The sequence below is a fragment of the Lissotriton vulgaris genome, chromosome 1_1 (genome assembly GCF_964263255.1).
Source record: "Lissotriton vulgaris chromosome 1_1, aLisVul1.2, whole genome shotgun sequence".
In the NCBI taxonomy this organism is placed as follows: Eukaryota; Metazoa; Chordata; class Amphibia; order Caudata; family Salamandridae; genus Lissotriton; species Lissotriton vulgaris.
In genome coordinates this window covers 1,775,552,176-1,775,573,943 of record NC_141685.1, presented here as the reverse complement: position 1 = coordinate 1,775,573,943, position 21,768 = coordinate 1,775,552,176, and the positions used below count along the sequence as shown (strand labels likewise).

At 45.9% G+C, this 21,768-nt stretch overlaps 1 protein-coding gene across 2 annotated transcripts in view; it reads left to right on the top strand.

Moving 5' to 3' along the window:
• The window catches only part of ARID2 (AT-rich interaction domain 2), a 1,159,914-nt gene that overhangs the window by 695,528 nt on the left and 442,618 nt on the right, over positions 1-21,768 (top strand). For both annotated transcript variants that reach the window (XM_086919090.1, XM_086919091.1), the window contains exon 12: positions 20,233-20,311. In XM_086919090.1, coding sequence (XP_086775216.1) covers positions 20,233-20,311 — 79 coding nt within the window. The remainder of the gene's footprint in view (positions 1-20,232; positions 20,312-21,768) is intronic.

The following is a 21,768-nucleotide window of genomic DNA, read 5'->3' as shown; positions in this document are numbered from 1 at the left end:
TGTTCCCATCATGCACTGGGACAGGAACAGACTAATTTGCATACAGCCAGGTTCTGAAACTGGGATGGTGCAGTGAGCTAAAAAACGGTGTTGGATCTAGCCCTGATCTCTTGACTGGGTGAGAGCTTTCTGCTTAATTCAGAGACTCTGTCCCTCACCACCCCTTGTTGTAAATATTTTTGTCCACCCTAAGCGTGGAAGGGTATTCTCAGATGTGAGACCCTTGCTCATTGCACCATCAGGATTCAAGCAAACCGGGCCGAAGACAGCTGTAATGCCAGAAACCGGTCCCCGGGAGCTTGTTTCCTTCCCAGTGTAAGAATTGGCTTTTGTAGTTTGGTTTGCCCTGTTCCCATCATGCACTGGGACAGGAACAGACTAATTTGCATACAGCCAGGTTCTGAAACTGGGATGGTGCAGTGAGCTAAAAAACGGTGTTGGATCTAGCCCTGATCTCTTGACTGGGTGAGAGCTTTCTGCTTAATTCAGAGACTCTGTCCCTCACCACCCCTTGTTGTAAATATTTTTGTCCACCCTAAGCGTGGAAGGGTATTCTCAGATGTGAGACCCTTGCTCATTGCACCATCAGGATTCAAGCAAACCGGGCCGAAGACGGCTGTAATGCCAGAAACCGGTCCCCGGGAGCTTGTTTCCTTCCCAGTGTAAGAATTGGCTTTTGTAGTTTGGTTTGCCCTGTTCCCATCATGCACTGGGACAGGAACAGACAAATTTGCATTCAGCCAGGTTCTGAAACTGGGATGGTGCAGTGAGCTAAAAAACGGTGTTGGATCTAGCCCTGATCTCTTGACTGGGTGAGAGCTTTCTGCTTAATTCAGAGACTCTGTCCCTCACCACCCCTTGTTGTAAATATTTTTGTCCACCCTAAGCGTGGAAGGGTATTCTCAGATGTGAGACCCTTGCTCATTGCACCATCAGGATTCAAGCAAACCGGGCCGAAGACGGCTGTAATGCCAGAAACCGGTCCCCGGGAGCTTGTTTCCTTCCCAGTGTAAGAATTGGCTTTTGTAGTTTGGTTTGCCCTGTTCCCATCATGCACTGGGACAGGAACAGACTAATTTGCATACAGCCAGGTTCTGAAACTGGGATGGTGCAGTGAGCTAAAAAACGGTGTTGGATCTAGCCCTGATCTCTTGACTGGGTGAGAGCTTTCTGCTTAATTCAGAGACTCTGTCCCTCACCACCCCTTGTTGTAAATATTTTTGTCCACCCTAAGCGTGGAAGGGTATTCTCAGATGTGAGACCCTTGCTCATTGCACCATCAGGATTCAAGCAAACCGGGCCGAAGACGGCTGTAATGCCAGAAACCGGTCCCCGGGAGCTTGTTTCCTTCCCAGTGTAAGAATTGGCTTTTGTAGTTTGGTTTGCCCTGTTCCCATCATGCACTGGGACAGGAACAGACTAATTTGCATACAGCCAGGTTCTGAAACTGGGATGGTGCAGTGAGCTAAAAAACGGTGTTGGATCTAGCCCTGATCTCTTGACTGGGTGAGAGCTTTCTGCTTAATTCAGAGACTCTGTCCCTCACCACCCCTTGTTGTAAATATTTTTGTCCACCCTAAGCGTGGAAGGGTATTCTCAGATGTGAGACCCTTGCTCATTGCACCATCAGGATTCAAGCAAACCGGGCCGAAGACGGCTGTAATGCCAGAAACCGGTCCCGGGAGCTTGTTTCCTTCCCAGTGTAAGAATTGGCTTTTGTAGTTTGGTTTGCCCTGTTCCCATCATGCACTGGGACAGGAACAGACTAATTTGCATACAGCCAGGTTCTGAAACTGGGATGGTGCAGTGAGCTAAAAAACGGTGTTGGATCTAGCCCTGATCTCTTGACTGGGTGAGAGCTTTCTGCTTAATTCAGAGACTCTGTCCCTCACCACCCCTTGTTGTAAATATTTTTGTCCACCCTAAGCGTGGAAGGGTATTCTCAGATGTGAGACCCTTGCTCATTGCACCATCAGGATTCAAGCAAACCGGGCCGAAGACGGCTGTAATGCCAGAAACCGGTCCCCGGGAGCTTGTTTCCTTCCCAGTGTAAGAATTGGCTTTTGTAGTTTGGTTTGCCCTGTTCCCATCATGCACTGGGACAGGAACAGACTAATTTGCATACAGCCAGGTTCTGAAACTGGGATGGTGCAGTGAGCTAAAAAACGGTGTTGGATCTAGCCCTGATCTCTTGACTGGGTGAGAGCTTTCTGCTTAATTCAGAGACTCTGTCCCTCACCACCCCTTGTTGTAAATATTTTTGTCCACCCTAAGCGTGGAAGGATATTCTCAGATGTGAGACCCTTGCTCATTGCACCATCAGGATTCAAGCAAACCGGGCCGAAGACGGCTGTAATGCCAGAAACCGGTCCCCGGGAGCTTGTTTCCTTCCCAGTGTAAGAATTGGCTTTTGTAGTTTGGTTTGCCCTGTTCCCATCATGCACTGGGACAGGAACAGACTAATTTGCATACAGCCAGGTTCTGAAACTGGGATGGTGCAGTGAGCTAAAAAACGGTGTTGGATCTAGCCCTGATCTCTTGACTGGGTGAGAGCTTTCTGCTTAATTCAGAGACTCTGTCCCTCACCACCCCTTGTTGTAAATATTTTTGTCCACCCTAAGCGTGGAAGGGTATTCTCAGATGTGAGATTCTTGCTCATTGCACCATCAGGATTCAAGCAAACCGGGCCGAAGACGGCTGTAATGCCAGAAACCGGTCCCCGGGAGCTTGTTTCCTTCCCAGTGTAAGAATTGGCTTTTGTAGTTTGGTTTGCCCTGTTCCCATCATGCACTGGGACAGGAACAGACTAATTTGCATACAGCCAGGTTCTGAAACTGGGATGGTGCAGTGAGCTAAAAAACGGTGTTGGATCTAGCCCTGATCTCTTGACTGGGTGAGAGCTTTCTGCTTAATTCAGAGACTCTGTCCCTCACCACCCCTTGTTGTAAATATTTTTGTCCACCCTAAGCGTGGAAGGGTATTCTCAGATGTGAGACCCTTGCTCATTGCACCATCAGGATTCAAGCAAACCGGGCCGAAGACGGCTGTAATGCCAGAAACCGGTCCCCGGGAGCTGGTTTCCTTCCCAGTGTAAGAATTGGCTTTTGTAGTTTGGTTTGCCCTGTTCCCATCATGCACTGGGACAGGAACAGACTAATTTGCATACAGCCAGGTTCTGAAACTGGGATGGTGCAGAGAGCTAAAAAACGGTGTTGGATCTAGCCCTGATCTCTTGACTGGGTGAGAGCTTTCTGCTTAATTCAGAGACTCTGTCCCTCACCACCCCTTGTTGTAAATATTTTTGTCCACCCTAAGCGTGGAAGGGTATTCTCAGATGTGAGACCCTTGCTCATTGCACCATCAGGATTCAAGCAAACCGGGCCGAAGACGGCTGTAATGCCAGAAACCGGTCCCCGGGAGCTTGTTTCCTTCCCAGTGTAAGAATTGGCTTTTGTAGTTTGGTTTGCCCTGTTCCCATCATGCACTGGGACAGGAACAGACTAATTTGCATACAGCCAGGTTCTGAAACTGGGATGGTGCAGTGAGCTAAAAAACGGTGTTGGATCTAGCCCTGATCTCTTGACTGGGTGAGAGCTTTCTGCTTAATTCAGAGACTCTGTCCCTCACCACCCCTTGTTGTAAATATTTTTGTCCACCCTAAGCGTGGAAGGGTATTCTCAGATGTGAGACCCTTGCTCATTGCACCATCAGGATTCAAGCAAACCGGGCCGAAGACGGCTGTAATGCCAGAAACCGATCCCCGGGAGCTTGTTTCCTTCCCAGTGTAAGAATTGGCTTTTGTAGTTTGGTTTGCCCTGTTCCCATCATGCACTGGGACAGGAACAGACTAATTTGCATACAGCCAGGTTCTGAAACTGGGATGGTGCAGTGAGCTAAAAAACGGTGTTGGATCTAGCCCTGATCTCTTGACTGGGTGAGAGCTTTCTGCTTAATTCAGAGACTCTGTCCCTCACCACCCCTTGTTGTAAATATAGCTGTGGTGTCAGCACACCTAAGAAGACAACAAATACATGTCTTCCCCTACTGGGACGATTGGTTAATAAAGGCCAAGTCACAAGAAGAATGTCTTCACAACACACAGAAGACGATTCAATTGCTGCACCACCTAGGGTTTACGGTGAACTACAAAAAATCACACCTGCAACCAAACAAAATTCAGCAATACCTGGGGGCTACTATAGACACAGAAAGAGCCATAGCATACCCCAATCCAATAAGGATACAGACAATGGTCAGGTTAATACAAAGATTTCAACCACAACACTCACTACCAGCACAAGTGTTTATGCAGCTGTTAGGCATGATGTCCTCCTGCATACTGCTAATACCACATTCCAGACTACAAATGCGTCCACTACAGGAGTGTCTAGCGACACAGTGGAATCAGGCTCAAGGGCAGATTACAGATCTGGTGTTGGTAGACGACCGTATGCATCGCTCTCTGAAGTGGTGGAACACAACAAACATTTCCAAGGGACGGTCGTTCCTAGAACCGATTCCACAAGTGATACTAACAGCGGACACATCGCTCTGTGGATGGGGAGCGCATATGGACAAATACACAGTGCAGGGGAAGTGGAGTGTGCAGCAAAAGAAACTGCACATCAACTACTTGGAACTATGAGCAGTATTTCTAGCACTAAAGGCTTTCCAAATGCAAATAACGAACAAGGCAGTCCTGATCAGAACAGACAACATGACTGCAATGTATTATATTCAAAAACAGAGGGGGACACACTCTCTCCAACTATCCAAACTAGCACAGGATATTTGGAGATGGGCCATTCCTCAAAAGATCTATCTGTTAGCAGAACACCTACCAGGAGTTCAAAATCAGATAGCAGACATCCTAAGCAGAGAGTCAGAACAAGTACACGAATGGGAGCTGCACGACCAAATACTGCAGCCATTCTTCCAAAGATGGGGGCAACCAGAGATAGATCTGTTTGCCAATCATCAGAGCGCAAAATGCCAAAACTTCGCATCCAGGTACCCACACCACCGGTCCCAGGGCAATGCACTATGGATAAATTGGTCCAACAGATTTGCTTACGCTTGTCCCCCTCTCCCACTAATCCCGTTAGTGGTTCGGAAACTGCAGCAGCACTCAATGACAATGATACTAGTGGCACCCACGTGGGCAAGACAGCCGTGGTTCACCACGCTACTACAACTCTCACAGGTGCCACATCAAAAGCTAAGATTATTACCCATGCACCTTACACAGAACCATGGAGAAATAATGCACCCAGATCCCAAACAATTGAACCTAGCGATCTGGCTCCTGAGGTCATAGAGTTTGGATATTTAGATTTACCACCAGAGTGTATGGAAATCATTAAACAAGCAAGACGTCCTACCACCAGAGCATGCTATGCAGCAAAATGGAAGAAGTTTGCTATACACTGTAACAGTAAGCACATCAACCCTCTGGACGCATCCACTAAACAGATCATTTGCTATTTACTACACTTGCAGCAATGTAACTTAGCATATACCTCTATCAGGGTTCATCTCGCAGCTATAGCGGCGTACCTACAAAACAGGCAACATCTTTCCCTGTTTAAAGTACCAGCAATTAAAGCTTTCATGGAGGGACTCAAAAGAGTCATTCCACCAAGACGACCACCTTCCCCAGTCTGGAATCTCAACATAGTACTTACCAGACTAATGGGACCACCATTTGAACCTATGCATAGGTGTGAAATACAATTCCTCACATGGAAGGTGGCCTTCCTCATAGCTATCACGTCACTTAGAAGAGTAAGTGAGTTACAAGCTTTTACGATTCAAGAACCATTCATGCAGTTACACCAAAACAAAGTGGTTCTTAGAACAAACCCAAAATTCTTACCAAAAGTAATTTCTGCATTCCACAACAATCAGTCAGTGGAATTACCGGTCTTCTTTCCAAAACCACAGACGGTAGCGGAAAGGGCCCTACATACATTGGATGTCAGAAGGGCAATATTGTATTATATAGAAAGAACACAAACTTTCAGAAAGACAAAACAGCTATTTGTTGCGTTTTCTCCTACACATAAGGGCAATCCCATCTCTAAAGCGGGCATTGCCAGATGGATTGTAGAATGTATTCAAATATGCTACTTAAAAGCATAAACTGTTCCTCTTAGAGCTCACTCTACACGTAAACTAGGAGCATCTATGGCATTCTTGGGAAACATTCCACTAGATGACATATGCAAAGCAGCTACCTGGGTTACACCGCACACCTTCACAAAGCACTATTGTGTAGATGTGCACACAACACAACAAGCTAGAGTGGGACAAGCTGTATTAAAGACTTTATTTCAGACAGTTGCAACAGACACGGGTGACCACCGCTAGGGAGAGAACTGCTGTATAGTCTATTCATAATGTACCATCTGCAGCCCATATGCCTCGAACGGAATATGCTACTTACCAGTATGCATCTGTTCTTGGCATAGAGGGCTGCAGAGTGGTACATGCCCTCCCTGCCTCCCCGGAAACCTGTGTCTGTTCCAACATTATCTTATTTAGATACACTTACATGGGCATTCCTATCTGTATTCTATCATACTACTCCATCTAACCCGACTATGGCAAAACAATCCAAGGATGGAGCCGATGCCCATGCGCACTACCAACCAAAGGAGGAGTCACCAAGCTACAAAAGACTCTCCAAGAGAAAAACAAAGTGCAATCATCCGAGCCCAACACCAGATGGCGATCTATTCATAATGTACCACTCTGCAGCCCTCTATGCCAAGAACAGATGCATACTTGTAAGTAGCATATTCCTTCAGCCATTTCGGCCTTTCTTCGCCATCCTGATCAGCCTTCTCTTTTCAAGTCCCCTATTGTAACTAGGTTTCTTAAGGGCATTACTCCTCTTTCCTCCTATTCTTTTTGTAATGCCCCGGTGGGACTCGCATCTGGTCTTAACCTACCTCATGTGTGCTCCTTTCGAGTCACTACATAATTGTCCTCTCAGACTATTGACCTTAAAGACTGCTTTTCTGGTTCTCATCACCTCTGCTCGCAGGGTTAGCGAGTGTCAGGCGCTTTCTTCTAAACCTCCTTTCCCTGCTGTTCATCCGGACAAGGTTGTCCTTCGAACTCGACCTTCTTTTCTTCCCAAAGTTGTTACCTGTTTCTACATAGGACAGACCATCACTTTGCCCACCTTCTTTCCGCCCCGAATCCTTCCAAAGAGGAGGAGAAGCCACACTGGATGCAAAGCGTTCGCTATCATTTTATCTGGATCACTCAAAACCATTCCGGGTGGATGATCAACTCTTTGTTGGCTAAATGGGAGCCAAGAAAGGTCAGGCTGTGATGTGGGCATCACTGCACACGTTCACCAAACATTACTGCCTGGATAGTCAAGTCCGGAAAGACTGCTTTTTTGACTGTTCAGTTCTACAGGACTTTCTGGTGTGAACTTCGTTTGCAGACCCACCTCCGGGGTTGGTAGTGCTGGGGTATCTATTCTAAGGTAAGGAATCTATAACTAATAGTCTCTTTCAGATGAACAAGTTACTTACCTTCGGTAACAATATATCGGTAAGAGACATGTATTAGTTATAGTTCCTTACCACCCCACCCATCCTCCCCGTTCTACGAATTGATTTGTAGAGTAAGGGACTCCCTTTCAGAGCCCAGTTGTCAGTGTTTTGCATGGCCCTGTCCTTCTAGCGTGGAATGTTGTGTAAAGAACTGAAGTCAGTGCCCATGGGCGGCGGCTAAGTAGATTTTGCATCATCATTCCGGCAATCACAAGGCCAACAACAAACGCGGAGTCAATAGACGCCACCTACCGATGCGCAGGGGTACTGCTGAAGAAAAATTCTCTGGATCCAGTATGACGCCTGGGATAATTCTAAGGTAAGGAATCTATAACTAATATAGGTCTCTTACAGATATATTGTTACCAAAGGTAAGTAACTTGTTCATTTGGCAGCGATTTCATGATTCAGAAGGTCAGATAAATCAACTTTACTATGGAGTAGCAGAGTTATCAAGCAGTTTCCCAGGGGCCTTTCCACAGTGTTTCCTCCTGTAAAAATACGTCATCCTTCTTGGCACCTTAGTATAGTGCTGGGGCAACTAACAAAAAACCCCTTTGAGCCCATTCATATAGCCGATCTAAAGTGCATAACTTAGAAAACAGCGCTCTTACTTGCACTAACGAAAGCAAGAAGGGTCAGTGATATTCAAGCGTTCAAAATTAAAGATCCATTCATTCAATTCAAACAAGACAGTGGAGTGCTAAGGACCAATCATAAGTTCATTCGACAAACAGAAGAGGGTCCCTGAATACTGGAATGCAGGGAGAGGAGAGGAGAGGAGGCAGGGAAATAACCATGGCAAAATACACAAAACCTCTCCCTTGCAATAATTTTGACAAATGGGTGTTACCTCAATTCAATACATGAACATCAATATTGTCCCAAACCAGAATTATATTAACAGTTCTTTTTTTTCTTGAGTCATAAATTTCAACATGCTATTTATATCTTATACACATTAGTTATCTGTACATCCTAAATATTTACATTAAGCCCCAAACACAAGTATATACATAAAGCTCATTCCAATCCTACTCATTCCACACATACCCATACGCAACAATCAAACCATACAAAACACAAAATACATCATACTAAAATACATGAAACGAAACAATATACACAATATCTACCAACACTGAAGACAACAATAAAAGAAGAAAGCGCCAACGCGCGTTTTGGAGTAGGACAAGGGTCCAAATTCCTTCTTCAGGGCGCAATGGATGCAATTCTTTACAGATACGGGATTCCTCCGAGGATATAGGAACACAAAATTGCGTAAACACCTGAAGGGGCCCCATCTCTTAATCTGGATGGGACAATATAACAATGATATACACAATTATTTATAATACATACTATATGTACTAGACTAAGCTAGACGGCTGTAGGACAGAACCAGCACCAAGAAAAAAGATGATTCCAAAAGAAAGTGCAGAGTTACCCTTTTGTGCTAGAACACAACATAGTGCATACCCCCCAAGATATTAGTTCTTAAGTTATACATATCTCCAAAAAAACAAGAAAATACACAGACCTAGAGTACCCAAAGTAAAGAATAAAAAAGAGAATATTACATAAAAGGGACATTTTTTGAAAAATTATGGTAGGGAAAGAGTATATAAAGAATCCTACCATATTCCAAGCCTGGAATATAAAGTGGCCGGAGAGGCCTTAAAGATAAAATAAATCCAACTGGCTGCCTGCAAGAATACAGATCACCTAAGGGATGAAGAAAAGGTAGGGATGAGTAAAACTATGGGCCCAGGCAAAAGATCTCACCAATAGCTTAAGACCCGCTGTATCTACTCAAGGAGCAGAGAAGCGACTATGACCTAAATCGCAAGCCTGGTGTAACAGATTTAGGAACACTAGTTAGGTGGCATAAAAACAGCTAATGGGCCCAACTCTATTGCTGGATATGCCAGGACATTAAAAGTATACAGATAAAAATAAGAATAAGAATACTGGCTTACCAAAAAGAGCAATTACGGAGCTCAATCTTTTGCACAATTAACAAGGGGTTCAATCTCTCTCCGGGATTCGGGGCCAACAAAATGCCTCATACATGGGCTCAAAATCCTGGCAAGGTATAAAGTAAGGGGAGAGGAAGATATAAGAGTACTTAGTCCCCTAAAAAACAATAGAAGCCACAGAACCGCATGCTTCCCATCTTAGTACTGACAATCTAAGTCAATGCTAGAATCCGATGGGAACAGGGCTGATATCCACGTTCCCTACAGGGAAGAAAAAACAAACAGAGACCCACGGATATAATGAGAAATGCTGGGCAAAGAGTCCCGAAAGATATCCTATTCCCCGAGACGTCCCACCTAGAGTCTGGAACCTCCTTACCTCAAGGGCACAAGCTTTTCATAAGAGGTTAAATACTGCCTCTACAGCGCGTAACTCAAGGCACCTGGACCGGGGCGGCAGAAGGAACAAAGAAGATGGGACTAGCGCGAACATGAGCACAGTCCATAGCGCGAAAATGGGTGCCATATTGTAATATTTCCTTCCTTTATAATCGGTAAGAAAAAAGCTCAATGCTGTCGCGAGCAGTAGTTACTGCCAACTTAAGGGAGTCAAAAAAATTTACTGACTGCAAGGGCCGGGCTTAAAAATAAACTAACTGCAAGGGCCGGGCTCACAATAAGATATTCGCCATAAAATTCTAGAAGATAGGACTTGTGCGGAAATGAGCACAGTCCCATGCGGGATAATAGGCGCCATATTGAAGATATTTCCCCCTTCTTAGAAGTCGAATCGAAAAACGCCCAGTGCTGTTAGCAAGCAAAAGTAACTGCCCACTTAAGAGAGCCAAAAATATAAACTGACCACCAGGGCCAGGCTCACAATAAAATAATCACCATAAAGAGTCCACGCTATATAATTCCATAAATTGCCTCTGCAATGCATAACTTGTAAAGATTCCTCCAATGCTTGCAAGCCTCTAAAGAAATATGACTACGGCACGGAACTCATGGCGCCTGCACCGAAACAAAGAAAGAGCAAAGCCAGTACCTGGCATAATAATAAGCGCCATATTGAGAGTATTTCCACTACCACAAAGTCATATAAAAAATGCCTCATAAAAGCACTATCTACACACAACCAATCAAAAAAGAGAAAAATAAAAACGAATGCCATTTGGACGCCAAATCGACAAAAGTAACACAAATCAGGATAATGGAAGATGAGTGGAAAGGATACATCTATGCTACAGCAATAGCCCCAACTCGCAGGAGGTAGAGAGGTCATAGCAGGGCATTCTGCCATGGAATATGGTCGTTAAGATCTGAAACAGCAATCTGAAGGGTGTAAATCCAGAAAACCTCTCTCTTGCCCCTCTAGCCATTGATTATGTTGTCCTTCGGGTTATGGACTGTTTCTAGAATTGTCCATCTAATGTCACGTACAGAGTGAGGTTTCTCCTGCCAATGCGCTACCAATGGCGCTCCCTTTCTATTGTTGTTAATGGCAGATTTGTGGTCACTTAACCTTATCCTGAACTCTTTGCTGATCTCACCAACATACCCCTTCTGGCATGGACATAGTATTAGGTAAATAGCATTGGCAGACCTACAGTTGGTCATTTCTTTGAAGTAAAACTTACTTTTGCCCCATTCCAATTTTGCCGACACTATGGCTAGTTCGCAAGCATGGCAATTTCCGTATCGATGGGTACCATAGACAGGATTGTCTCGGGTAATAGATTTCTGTAGTGACAGTAAAGTAGTATCAAACTTGGACTTGACCAAGTGATTCCGAAGAATCTTATTGCGGCGAAAGGCAAAAACTGGTTTAGATAGAGGTAAATCCTGAGCTCCAGAATTTAAGATATGCCATTGAGAGCATATAATTTGTCATAACTGATTATTGATGTTAGAATGGGGTGTAACGCATACCAATTTAGGCTCTCATGATATTTTTCTTTTGTAGGAGGACATCCCTATTATAATAGTTAGCTCTTTTGTACGACTCCTTGATGAGTCTATGTGGGTATCCTCGTTTAAGCAGTTTGTTTTTGAGTTGGTCGGCATGTATCTCGAAGTTACTCATGTTGGTACAATTTCTTCTAAGCCTAAGAAATTGGCTGAATGGAATTCCATCTTTCTGGCTACGGGGGTGAAAACTAGATATTGGAGTAAGGTGTTTCTAGCAGTTGGTTTACTGTACAACGACACTTCAAAACCACCCTCCCTCGCTTGGATCCAAATATCTAGAAATTCTATCTTCTCTTTGCTCATGTTGGAACTAAATTTCAGATGTGGATCACATAAATTGAGCCAAAGGGAGAATTCAATAAGTTGTTCTTCCGGTCCACTCCAGATAAAAAAAACATAGTCAGTAAAACGATACCAATGTTTAATATTCTCAAAAAATGGGGCATTCTCATTAAAAATGAAACGATCTTCAAAATTGCCCATATAGATAGTGGCCACATTGGGGGCACAGGCTGCGCCCATCCTTACTCCCTGTATTTGATTGTAGATGGACTTATTAAATTCAAAGTAATTCTCTTGAAGAACTGTACCAAGATGTTCAAGGATAAATAGATTATCCGAAAGAAGGTTGTAATTTTCTAATGCTTTTTTGACCGCTTCTAATGCCCCTCGCTGGGTGAAATTAGTATACAGTGCCTCTATATCCATAGAGACCAAAAAATTGGTATGGGAGTTGAAAGCCAATCCTTCGATGAGGCTAATCAGGTGCCCTGTATCCAGAATAAATGCCGGCAAAGTCTGCACCATTGGTTTAAGGAATTTGTCGACATATTTGGACAAGGGTTCCGTAATAGATCCAATTGTGAATACTAACGGTCTGTAGGGTGGCCGCAGTATGTTTTTATGTGTTTTGGGTAACCCATACAGTACCGGAATACTGGTATAACTAGGGTTCAAATAGTCAAATTCTTGTGGACATATGGTACTTCTGTCTAAAACTCTCTGTGTAATAATTAGAATATCTTCTCTAATCCTTCTACTGGGGTAGCAGTTGACCTTCAAATAGTGCTCGGGGATATTAAGCATTGCTTCCATAGCTACTTTATAGTTGTTACTGTCCATTGCGACTATACCCCCTCCCTTATCACAGGGCTTAAAAGTCACATCCCTATTCGTTCATAAGTTCATACCAAAGGTTCCTTTGGATTTCCATTTGCATGAACCCATAGAATTGACAACATTCTTTGCTAATCCCCAAACTGTGGCTAATATCTGATAAAGACTACTAGCCGCATATTCCTTAATGTAGAATTATCCCCAGACATGAGACTGAATCCGGAAAACTTTTCTGCCACAGCATCCTTGTGCACCGGTGGGACGGCACTACGTGACTGCCCTGACCACGTCTGTGACGTCAACGAGAATACACAAGTCCCACCCCGGCGCGACTACATCAGGTTTTTCTCTTTTCCGCATGCAACGGGGATCCGGATTGTGTCCTGGCCTATTTTCAGGCCTTCTCTTCTTTTTCACGCTTTGGCGTTAGTGGAACAGTGTGAGAATGCCTTCGGGCTTCAAGACCTGTACCTCCTGTGCACATCGCATGTCGGCAACGGACCCCCATCAGATTTGCATTTGGTGCCTAGTGATCACCACGACTCGGAGGAGTGCAACCCCTGCCAGCACCTTAAGCCTAAATCACGGCGGGAGTGCCGGATGAAGTTGCTGTCGGCACGCTTGTCCAGGTCTGTCATCCCAGCGTCCGTCCCCTACCTTGGAAGCAAGGAGCCACCGGGTTAGTCTTTGACATAGTCTCTCGCTATGACCCCAAGGGCGTGGCTCACCAGTTGGTAGGTCCTTCAGTTGGACTCCGAGGCCCTGTCTTCCTTCCCTGGTGGGCGCCAACTACCGTCGGGACATGCGCCCCCGCTTGTCGCCTTCTTTCCCGGCGCACGGGTGACGAGGGCCCAAATGACCGCCTACGCTGTGGCTCTGTCGGCTTCTTTGACCCTTCCTTAACCTCCTGAAACTTCTGCGGATCCCTTGCCTCGTGCTGGGACTTCTGCGAAGTCGCAGGTGGCTTTGGCGCTGAAGGTTTCGGCTTCAGGTCGTAGGAGGGTGGTGTCGTCGAGGTGCGGTTTTTCGCGGTTACTCTCTTCGGCGCCTAGTGTCCCTGCCTCGCTGTAAATCCCTACAAGGCTCCCTATGGCGTCGCAGGAGATCGCCGGTATTCCGTGCTTGCCCCCGAGTCCCCCGCGCAGCCGGCTGCCTCGCCAGAGGTCGAGCCGGTGCTGTTTCGGTGCCGAGCGCCTTACTACCTAGCTCCGATGGAGTCATGGGTGGAGGCCGGGACCTGGGGCACTTTCCCAAGTCCCTCTGGGTCCTCAACGCGGGCGGCTGCCCCGTCTGAGGCAGAGTCAGCACCGCTCCTTCACCGTTCCAGCGTCAATCCCGCCCCATTCCTCTGGAGAGCACGTGGTGGCAGAAGTCGAGCTGGAGCCACAAGTGCCCATTCCGGCGCCGATTGACGTCGATCAGGTGCCGGTGGTGGATTCCAAGGAGCCACCCCGGCATCGGAATCCACGGAGCCACCCCGGCATCTGGTTCTGGATTCATATCCTGAAGTCCCTTCTTCTCCAGAGGTCTGTCATCTGATGGTGTGTTCCTCCCCGGAGACAGGGCACCGTATTGTTGCCTTTTCACCAGCATTTTCCAGGGAAGGCTCCTCAAAGTCCCCACGGCCTACATCCTCAAACCCTTCTTTCCGTTGCTCGCGGCTGGCTTTTCCACTGGCCTCTCCACCTTCCCCTGAGGCTCCTCAGGTTCCACATTCATCTGTGGATCTTCCACCATTCCAGGGCTGGCCGGCCTCCCACCTGGACTTGGGGATGGGCGGCTCAGTCTGTAGCCGTCGCCCACGGAGGAATTACTTTCCCCTCCGAGCGCCCTACTGACGCCAATGTTGCCTTTGTAGGTGCTATTTCCACAGCCGCTGGTATTCTGCGGATGGGTGAACCTGTCACTCCGTTTCCTACGGACAACCTTTTGGAAGTTCTCCACCAGGGCTCTGGTGGACGGGATATGTTCCTTCCTTTTAAAGCGTCACTCCACAGTTCTCTCAAGGGGATTTTGGGGCGTCCTGCCACAGGCGATCCGGTGCCTCAGGAGGTCCTGCATCGTCACCGTCTCGCTCCGCACAACCCTTTCTGTCTTTCCTTCCACCCTTCTACTCAAGGCTCTCTTCTGCGGAATGCTTACTGTGTTTGCCTGTGGTGTTGTTTCCTCCGTCTCGGGAGGCTCCGTGGTTGGATTCATGGGGGCGTAATGTCTTTGCTTCTCCCAGCGCTGCCTTACGGGCTCTTAACACTTTGTGAGAGTTCATCAGGGCTACTTCCAGCCTGTTGGACTCTGTTGAGTCCCTTCTTTCTCATGTCTCCCATGAGGGTGGCCGTGCTGATCTGCGGGGCCATGTGTTGCATGGTAGGGAGTTGGCCACGTTTATTCTTCGTGCGGCCTTGGATGTTGCCAATGCTCTCGGCTGTGCTATGCCCACCTCTGTGGCTCTCCGTCGCCATGCTTGGCTACGTGATGCAGTTTTTCCCGAAAATATTAGAGAGCGTCTGGTTGATCTACCCTTTGACGGGGTCCTTCTGTTTAATACTCATGCTGACTCTGCCATTCAGCATCATCTTGCGGGCCTCCGTCCTCCTCCTCCTCCTTCCTCCTCCTCCTTTGCCTCCTCCTCAGTAGTTTGGTTTGTTGATTCTCGGGGGCTTGGTGGGAGGTGTTATCCAACTTCCTCCTGGAATCGGGGGTGACGTTACACTTTGTGTGGTTTGCTGTGCCCTTGAGGTCCGGTTGGCCCGCTTCTTCAGTTGGCTGCTGGTTCTGCCCCCTCTTTTTTGGCAAGAGTATACTTTTTGGCTGCTTACTACGCCTCCTGTGGTTTCTGCCGCAGGTTTATAGTTTTGTTCTCTGATGCGGGAATTCTTACCTCCGAATTGTTCCTATACTTTTCTTGGGACCGGTCATAACCCATGTGGGGTACTTGTAGCTCTGTCTTTGGCTGGGAGGGTGTGGAATCTATTTTGCGGGTTCGTGCCTTTCCTGGTGTTGTTGTATTCCGCTGGTGCGGTTTCTTGATCTTTACCTGGGCGTAACTGGCGCTGTTTCAGTTACGTCTTTCTAGGTATCTGATGTATAGACTGACTGGCTTGGTATGCTATCTTTGGCGTTGTGCTGCAGTGTTTCACCCTCCTGTCTGCCGTATCAGCCTGGTCCTCTATCCAGTGTTCCAGGGGGGATGATTTTCTGAGTTTACTGCTAGGTCCGTCTTACTTATTCCTCCTCTTATCTTCCGGCTGGTCCCACTTTTTCGTGGGTGGGTTTCTGTCCGGAACGTGGGTCCTTGGGCTCCTACTTTTGTTTTCGCTGGGACTTTTTGAGACTACGTCTTTCTCCCCACGCCTGCCTTGTTGCTGGAGGCGCCATTCTTGCCTTGCCAGTTAACTTCAGGCTATGTCAGGTTCAATTGTCCCTTTCCCTCATGGGTGTTCCAGTGGAGGGCTTTGTCTCCGTTCTGCCTCTTCTCCTTGGAGTCTTGGGGTGATTCTTCTTCTTCGGTATTACTCTACCCTTGTATATTCCTCTGGGCTTCTGGCTGGAGTTCCTGGTGCCTTGACAGGGCTTGGGTGTACTGTCCTCACTTTGTCTTGTCTTGCTTCTTTGCTTGGTGGGGGTTGCACCCCCCTCTCATCTCCTCAACACATCCCCTGTGGGGCTCTGTGTTCTTCTGAGCTGGTGAGGTCCTCTTGCCTGGATGGGGACTAGGTTTCTCCCTGTCCCTATGATAGTCCCCTGGGGGCCCTGTATTCTTCCAGTCCTCTCGCAGACCCTCCTCCCCTTGGGTATGGCTAGGGTATCTATTCTACGTTAAGGAATCTGTGGCTGGTAGTCTCTATCAGATGTATGAGTAACTTACCTTCGGTAAAGATGTATCTGGTAGAGACGATTCTAGCCGCAGATTCCTTCACGACCCGCCCTTTCCTCCCTATTTCTGCGAGGACCCTTCTTGGTCTTCTTCACTCGCATGCCTCAGGGCGGCTGTCCTCTGCGAGTGCCCTTTTCTTACTCCCTCCCTAGGGGGATGCTTGCCTTGTTGCTCCATTCCTTCCTTTCTAGTGAATGGGTGATGAATTCCTGGGTACTTCTGCGCCCCTCCACCTTGGTCTACAATGTGGGTTTGCTCGTGCTCTGCTTCCTTGTGTGGCTTGCACTTCTGACTCTCGCAGTCCTTTGGGTTGAGGTGCCTTGGTTGGGTCTCGACCCTCAGTTCTTTTTAGGAGATCCTTCCTGCTGGTGTCTGGGGATGAATTGCCGTTGCTCTTCCGTTCTGGCCCTGGAACCCTTTTTTATTCTGGGCGGTGGTTGCAGACTTCTTCATCTGTTGCACATTCTTTCATATGCTTTCTGGCTTCGGGGAGGCTGTTGTATTTGTCTGCAGGCTTGCTTTTAGTAGCTGCTTTGTTCTTTCATTCCCTAACTTGGTACCTTAGTACCTGGTACTATTCTGGATGGTGCTGTTCCTCACCATGGGTTTCTTTCCCTTCTGTTTAGCTGGGTTTTCGCACACTGTTCCAGTATTCCCACAGTTTTGTTTGTGATGGCTTTGCGTTGTGGCATGGAAAAGTTCTCAGAAGAAAACTGACGTAGGCGCGCCAGGTTGGGACTTATGTACCCTCGCTGACGACGCGGACGACTTCAGGGCGGAGTTACGTGGTGCCGTCCCCCTGGCGCGCAGGGGTGCTGTGGCAGAAAAGAATCCCCGATCCAGTCTCACGCCTGGGGATAAATCTAGGTTAAGAAATCTGCTGCTAGAATAGTCTCTACCAGATACATAGTTACCGAAGGTAAGTAACTTGTACGTTAAAAGATGTATTAAGTTCTACTTGCACAGAAGACAACAATTGTGAAAGTGGTTCGGCTATTTGTCGTTTATGGAACATTCGTAAGGGCTTCTTAGTTTCCAAACAAAGTATAGCCAAATCGATTGCAGTGGCTATCCAATCCTGTCACAAACAAGCCGGAATAGCGTTGGAGAATAAAGTCAACGCTCGTTCTACTCGGGCTGTCTCTTCAACCTCAGCTCTCTTTGCCGCTGTGCCTATTCTACAAATGTATTGAGCGGCAACATGAAGCAGCAAGTACACCTTCACACAGTACTACTGTCTGGATTCTTCTGGAAAGAGTGATTTGGCAGTGGGACAAGTAATGTGGAGCCATTATTTCAATAAGGTGAGCCATATTTAACTTTATTTACCACAATCTGCTATTCTCTGACTTTTAATGACAGTGTTTTAACTGCTAACTATTCTGATTCAAGCATGTGAGTCTATGAAATATCCAATACTGGAGGAGAAAATAAGTTACTTGTAACTGTGGTTCTCCAGTATTGTTTTTTTTTATAGATTCACATGCGGTCTACACTCCTCCCCTTAGAGGCCCCCCTTATTATCTGGGTTTGTTTATCCCACTTGCGCTGGAAAATCTAAGGTACTGAAGCCTCTGGTGAGTGCTCTTGATCGTGCTGTTACCTGTTTGGCTGAACATTGATTATTCTTAAATGATGTGAATAAGCTATTTAAGTCAGTGTTTAACATTACCTGTTAAATGTATGTCATTGATTACTGCTTTCAATGGTACCGTGAGACTCCCACTTTGATGACGGAGTGATTCATGTAAAAGAAAAATGGGACCCTTGTAGGCTTGGGCAGTGAATAATTGAGGTAAGGAGTGGCTACAAGGGATTTTGTTCTTCTGTTACTTATGAGTTAGTTATCAAGAATCTAACCCTAGTGTTTCCATAGGACAACAATAACGCTCTTATATACTTGCAACAATCACACGGAAAGGTGATTTTATATTCAAAAAGTATTGTATTGAATGAATCAACAAGTTAAAAAGCGGGTATATAGTGAACAAATCAGTTTAAGCAAAAAATGTTATGGACAGAAGTATGCACAAATCAAAACATCAGTTCATAACAGCTCATCAGCTCCTTTGATTAGCGAAAGATAACCAAGTCCAATAATATGCGATGGTTGACTCTTGGTGCAAAGGAATTGCTTTGGAGTTGATAGGGTCGACGTTTCGGTCTTGGTATCTGGAGTCTATAAGACCATCATCAGGACTGTAACGTTTTTGCAAAAGGTGCCCCTATGCACTTGAAGGGAAGTTGATCGAAAAGGCGAGAAATTGAAAGGAGCTCACCGAAAGGCTCTTGTCTATATTAATCAACAGTTAACACGGATCTATAATATCAGAGTTCAATCCAAAGAAAGCTGGAAAAGGCAGGATGCATACAATTCTTAGTTAGAAAAACGGCGTGTTCCGTGTCAAAATCGGTAACTGCAATCCAAGTAGGGAAGAACTTGGATTGCGATGAGCTCCTTTCAATTTCTCGCCTTTTTGATCAACTTCCCTTCAAGTGCATAGGGGCACCTTTTGCAAAAACGTTAGTCCTGATGATGGTCTTAAAGACTCCCGCAACCAAGACCGAAACGTCGACCCTATCATCAACTCCAAAGCAATTCCTTCACTATATCCCCGTTTTTTACCTTGTTGATTCATTCAATACAATACTTTTTGAATATAAAATCACCTTTCCGTGTGCTTTTTTTCTTTCCTACTCTTTTGCTTGTCATTGATTGTTGCAAGTATATAAGAGCGTTATTGTTGTCCTATGGACACACTAGGGTTAGATTCTTGATAACTAACTCATAAGATTGGGAATGATTCAAGCATGTAAATCTAGGAAAGATAACAATACTGGAGAACTATCGTTACAGCTAAGTAGCTTATTTTCTTACTGTTAATTTCCTGATAATTACCATAAACATTGCCTGCAGAAAGCACAAATGCATATAGTCTCCTATACCTTGCAAAATTCCTATATACAAGTTCAAAACTCAGCTGATTTTCGAATTTGGGCCACCTTTTTTTGCTAAGGGGAGAGCCAGCGTTTTTAGTTTTGTGTTTGGGCCCGTTTTCTGTCTCAACCCCCTTCCCCCGAATGCGCTTGAAATAGAATAACAAACACTAACTCTGGTGAGTCAGCCTGAAAATGCCTTTCACAAGGGCAGGCACTCTTGAAATCATTGACAAATCGCCGAGGGTACCGGGGCAAATGTCGAGTTAGCACCGTACATGCACTTGTTGCCACATTACCACCATTGTATTCCACCCATAGACACCTAGCCCCATCTTCATTTTTCTACACCTGAAGCTCCTCTGCCTCTCCCCTCCAAGGTTGCTATGCTTATCTCCACCATACCTGTAAATCCATCTCCTAATGTTGCTAAATGCAAAACCCTGGAATATGCCCCAGTTAACCCAGACATGGCAATTCATGCCCTTCCAATCTTGTGTGGGGAACAGTAACATGGCATGACTGGTAGGCTACAGTTGGTAAGCATCTTGAATGGAGGGGTATGAATAGTCAATTGCGGAGAATTGTAACGTACAATCTGAAATGTACATGATTGAATGTTCTTTCGGTTCTCTGATCCCTATCAAATTTGTTTTATTTAGTACGTGTAGCAATTTAGGTCACAAAAATGCATTTGAAACATTATCTTGATTGATCTTGTTTTGGTGTTTAAGTGCATTCCCCTTTTTCCATTCATGCCTTCTTTTTTTTCATTACTTTCAAGCTTCTAAACCAGTGTCAGCACATGCTGCTCCTCCTCCAGGAATAGTAGAAATAGACAGTGAAAAGTTTGCTTGTCAGTGGTAAGTGATGATTCTATTGCTGAACAATTGTTAATTTACTTTGAGTTTTTGTTGCTTTATTTGAATGCAAACGTTAACCTATTTGTTTTCCACTAGCTTATTATGTATTATTATTATATCTGTTCAACAATGGATATGACCGCTGCCTGGATTATTTACTGGGTGTGTGTTCCGGTTTATCCTAGGCATTTAATGTAGGATGCATCTTTCAAGCTAATCTGGTGTAGAAAGTTCTTCCTCTAATTTCTAATGTTTAACTGTTTACTGGAAACGGGCAGAAACATTTTTGGTTTTTGATATGCATGTACATAGACAGGTGTATATTTTGTCTTCTGAGTAAATCTGAACGTTTAAGCTTCATTGAAATATCCTTTCTTTTTTATACAGTATCCTTTTTAATTACACTTGTGTTAGGTTTATGACTTAACAGGTGTGTATTCTGTAGTTTTAAATCCGAAGAGTAGAGCAATAAACAGTGAAGAACAATTTTAAGTCTGTTATGTTATGTTATGTTAAGTGTTGCTTATAAAGCGCACTGACACCGGAGCTTCCTGGCGCTGGTAGACAGAACAGAGTGAGGGGAAGGTAGAGGTAACAAAATCTACGTGGGGGTAGGGAAAAGGTAAGTTTTTAGCATTTTCCTAAAATTGAGAAAAGAGGAGCAGGATTTGATAGAGAGAGGGAGGAGGTTCCAGAGCCCAGGGGCCAGCTGGGAGAACCGGCGTCCGCCGAATCTCTTAGTGTTGCTCCTGGGGGTGATCAACAAGTCAAGGTGGGCGGATCGAAGATTACGTGTAGGACAGTAAGGGTGGATGATAGATTTCAGGAAAGCAGGGGAAGGGCAATGAAGTGCCTTGAAGGTAAGACAAGCTACCTTGAAGGCAGCCCTTCGCTCAACCGGGAGCCAATGCAAATTCATAAGCAAAGGTTTAGCTGATTGCCATCTAGGTGTTCCATGGATCAGGCGGGCAGCCTGGTTCTGGACGATTTGAAGGCGTTGAGTCAGGTATTGTGGTAGACCGTGATAGATGGCGTTGGAAAAATCCAGACGGGAAAGTACCAGCGAAATAACAGTTTGGGTGATTGCTGCCGGGGGAAGAAAGTGGCGGATTTTGCGGATCCTCCGAAGTTGAAACATACAGGAGGAAACCACCGCTCCCACCTGAGCCCTGAGAGAAAGCTCGGTGTCGATAATGACACCTAGGCTTTTTACTGTTTTTGCAGGGACGGGGGGGGGGGGGGGGGGATGGGGGGGGGGGGGGTTGAGCCAAACTCTGGAGGCCAGAACTGTGGACCCCAGTAGGTGGAGCTGAGTCCAGGAAGTAGGAGCTCAGTTTTACCGGGGTTCAACTTCAATTGGTTCTGGTTCATCCAGAGTTGGATATGAGTCATGGCTCCATGAAACGTTTTGATGGCATTTGGTGAATTGAGGGGAAAGATGATCTGGAGATCGTCAG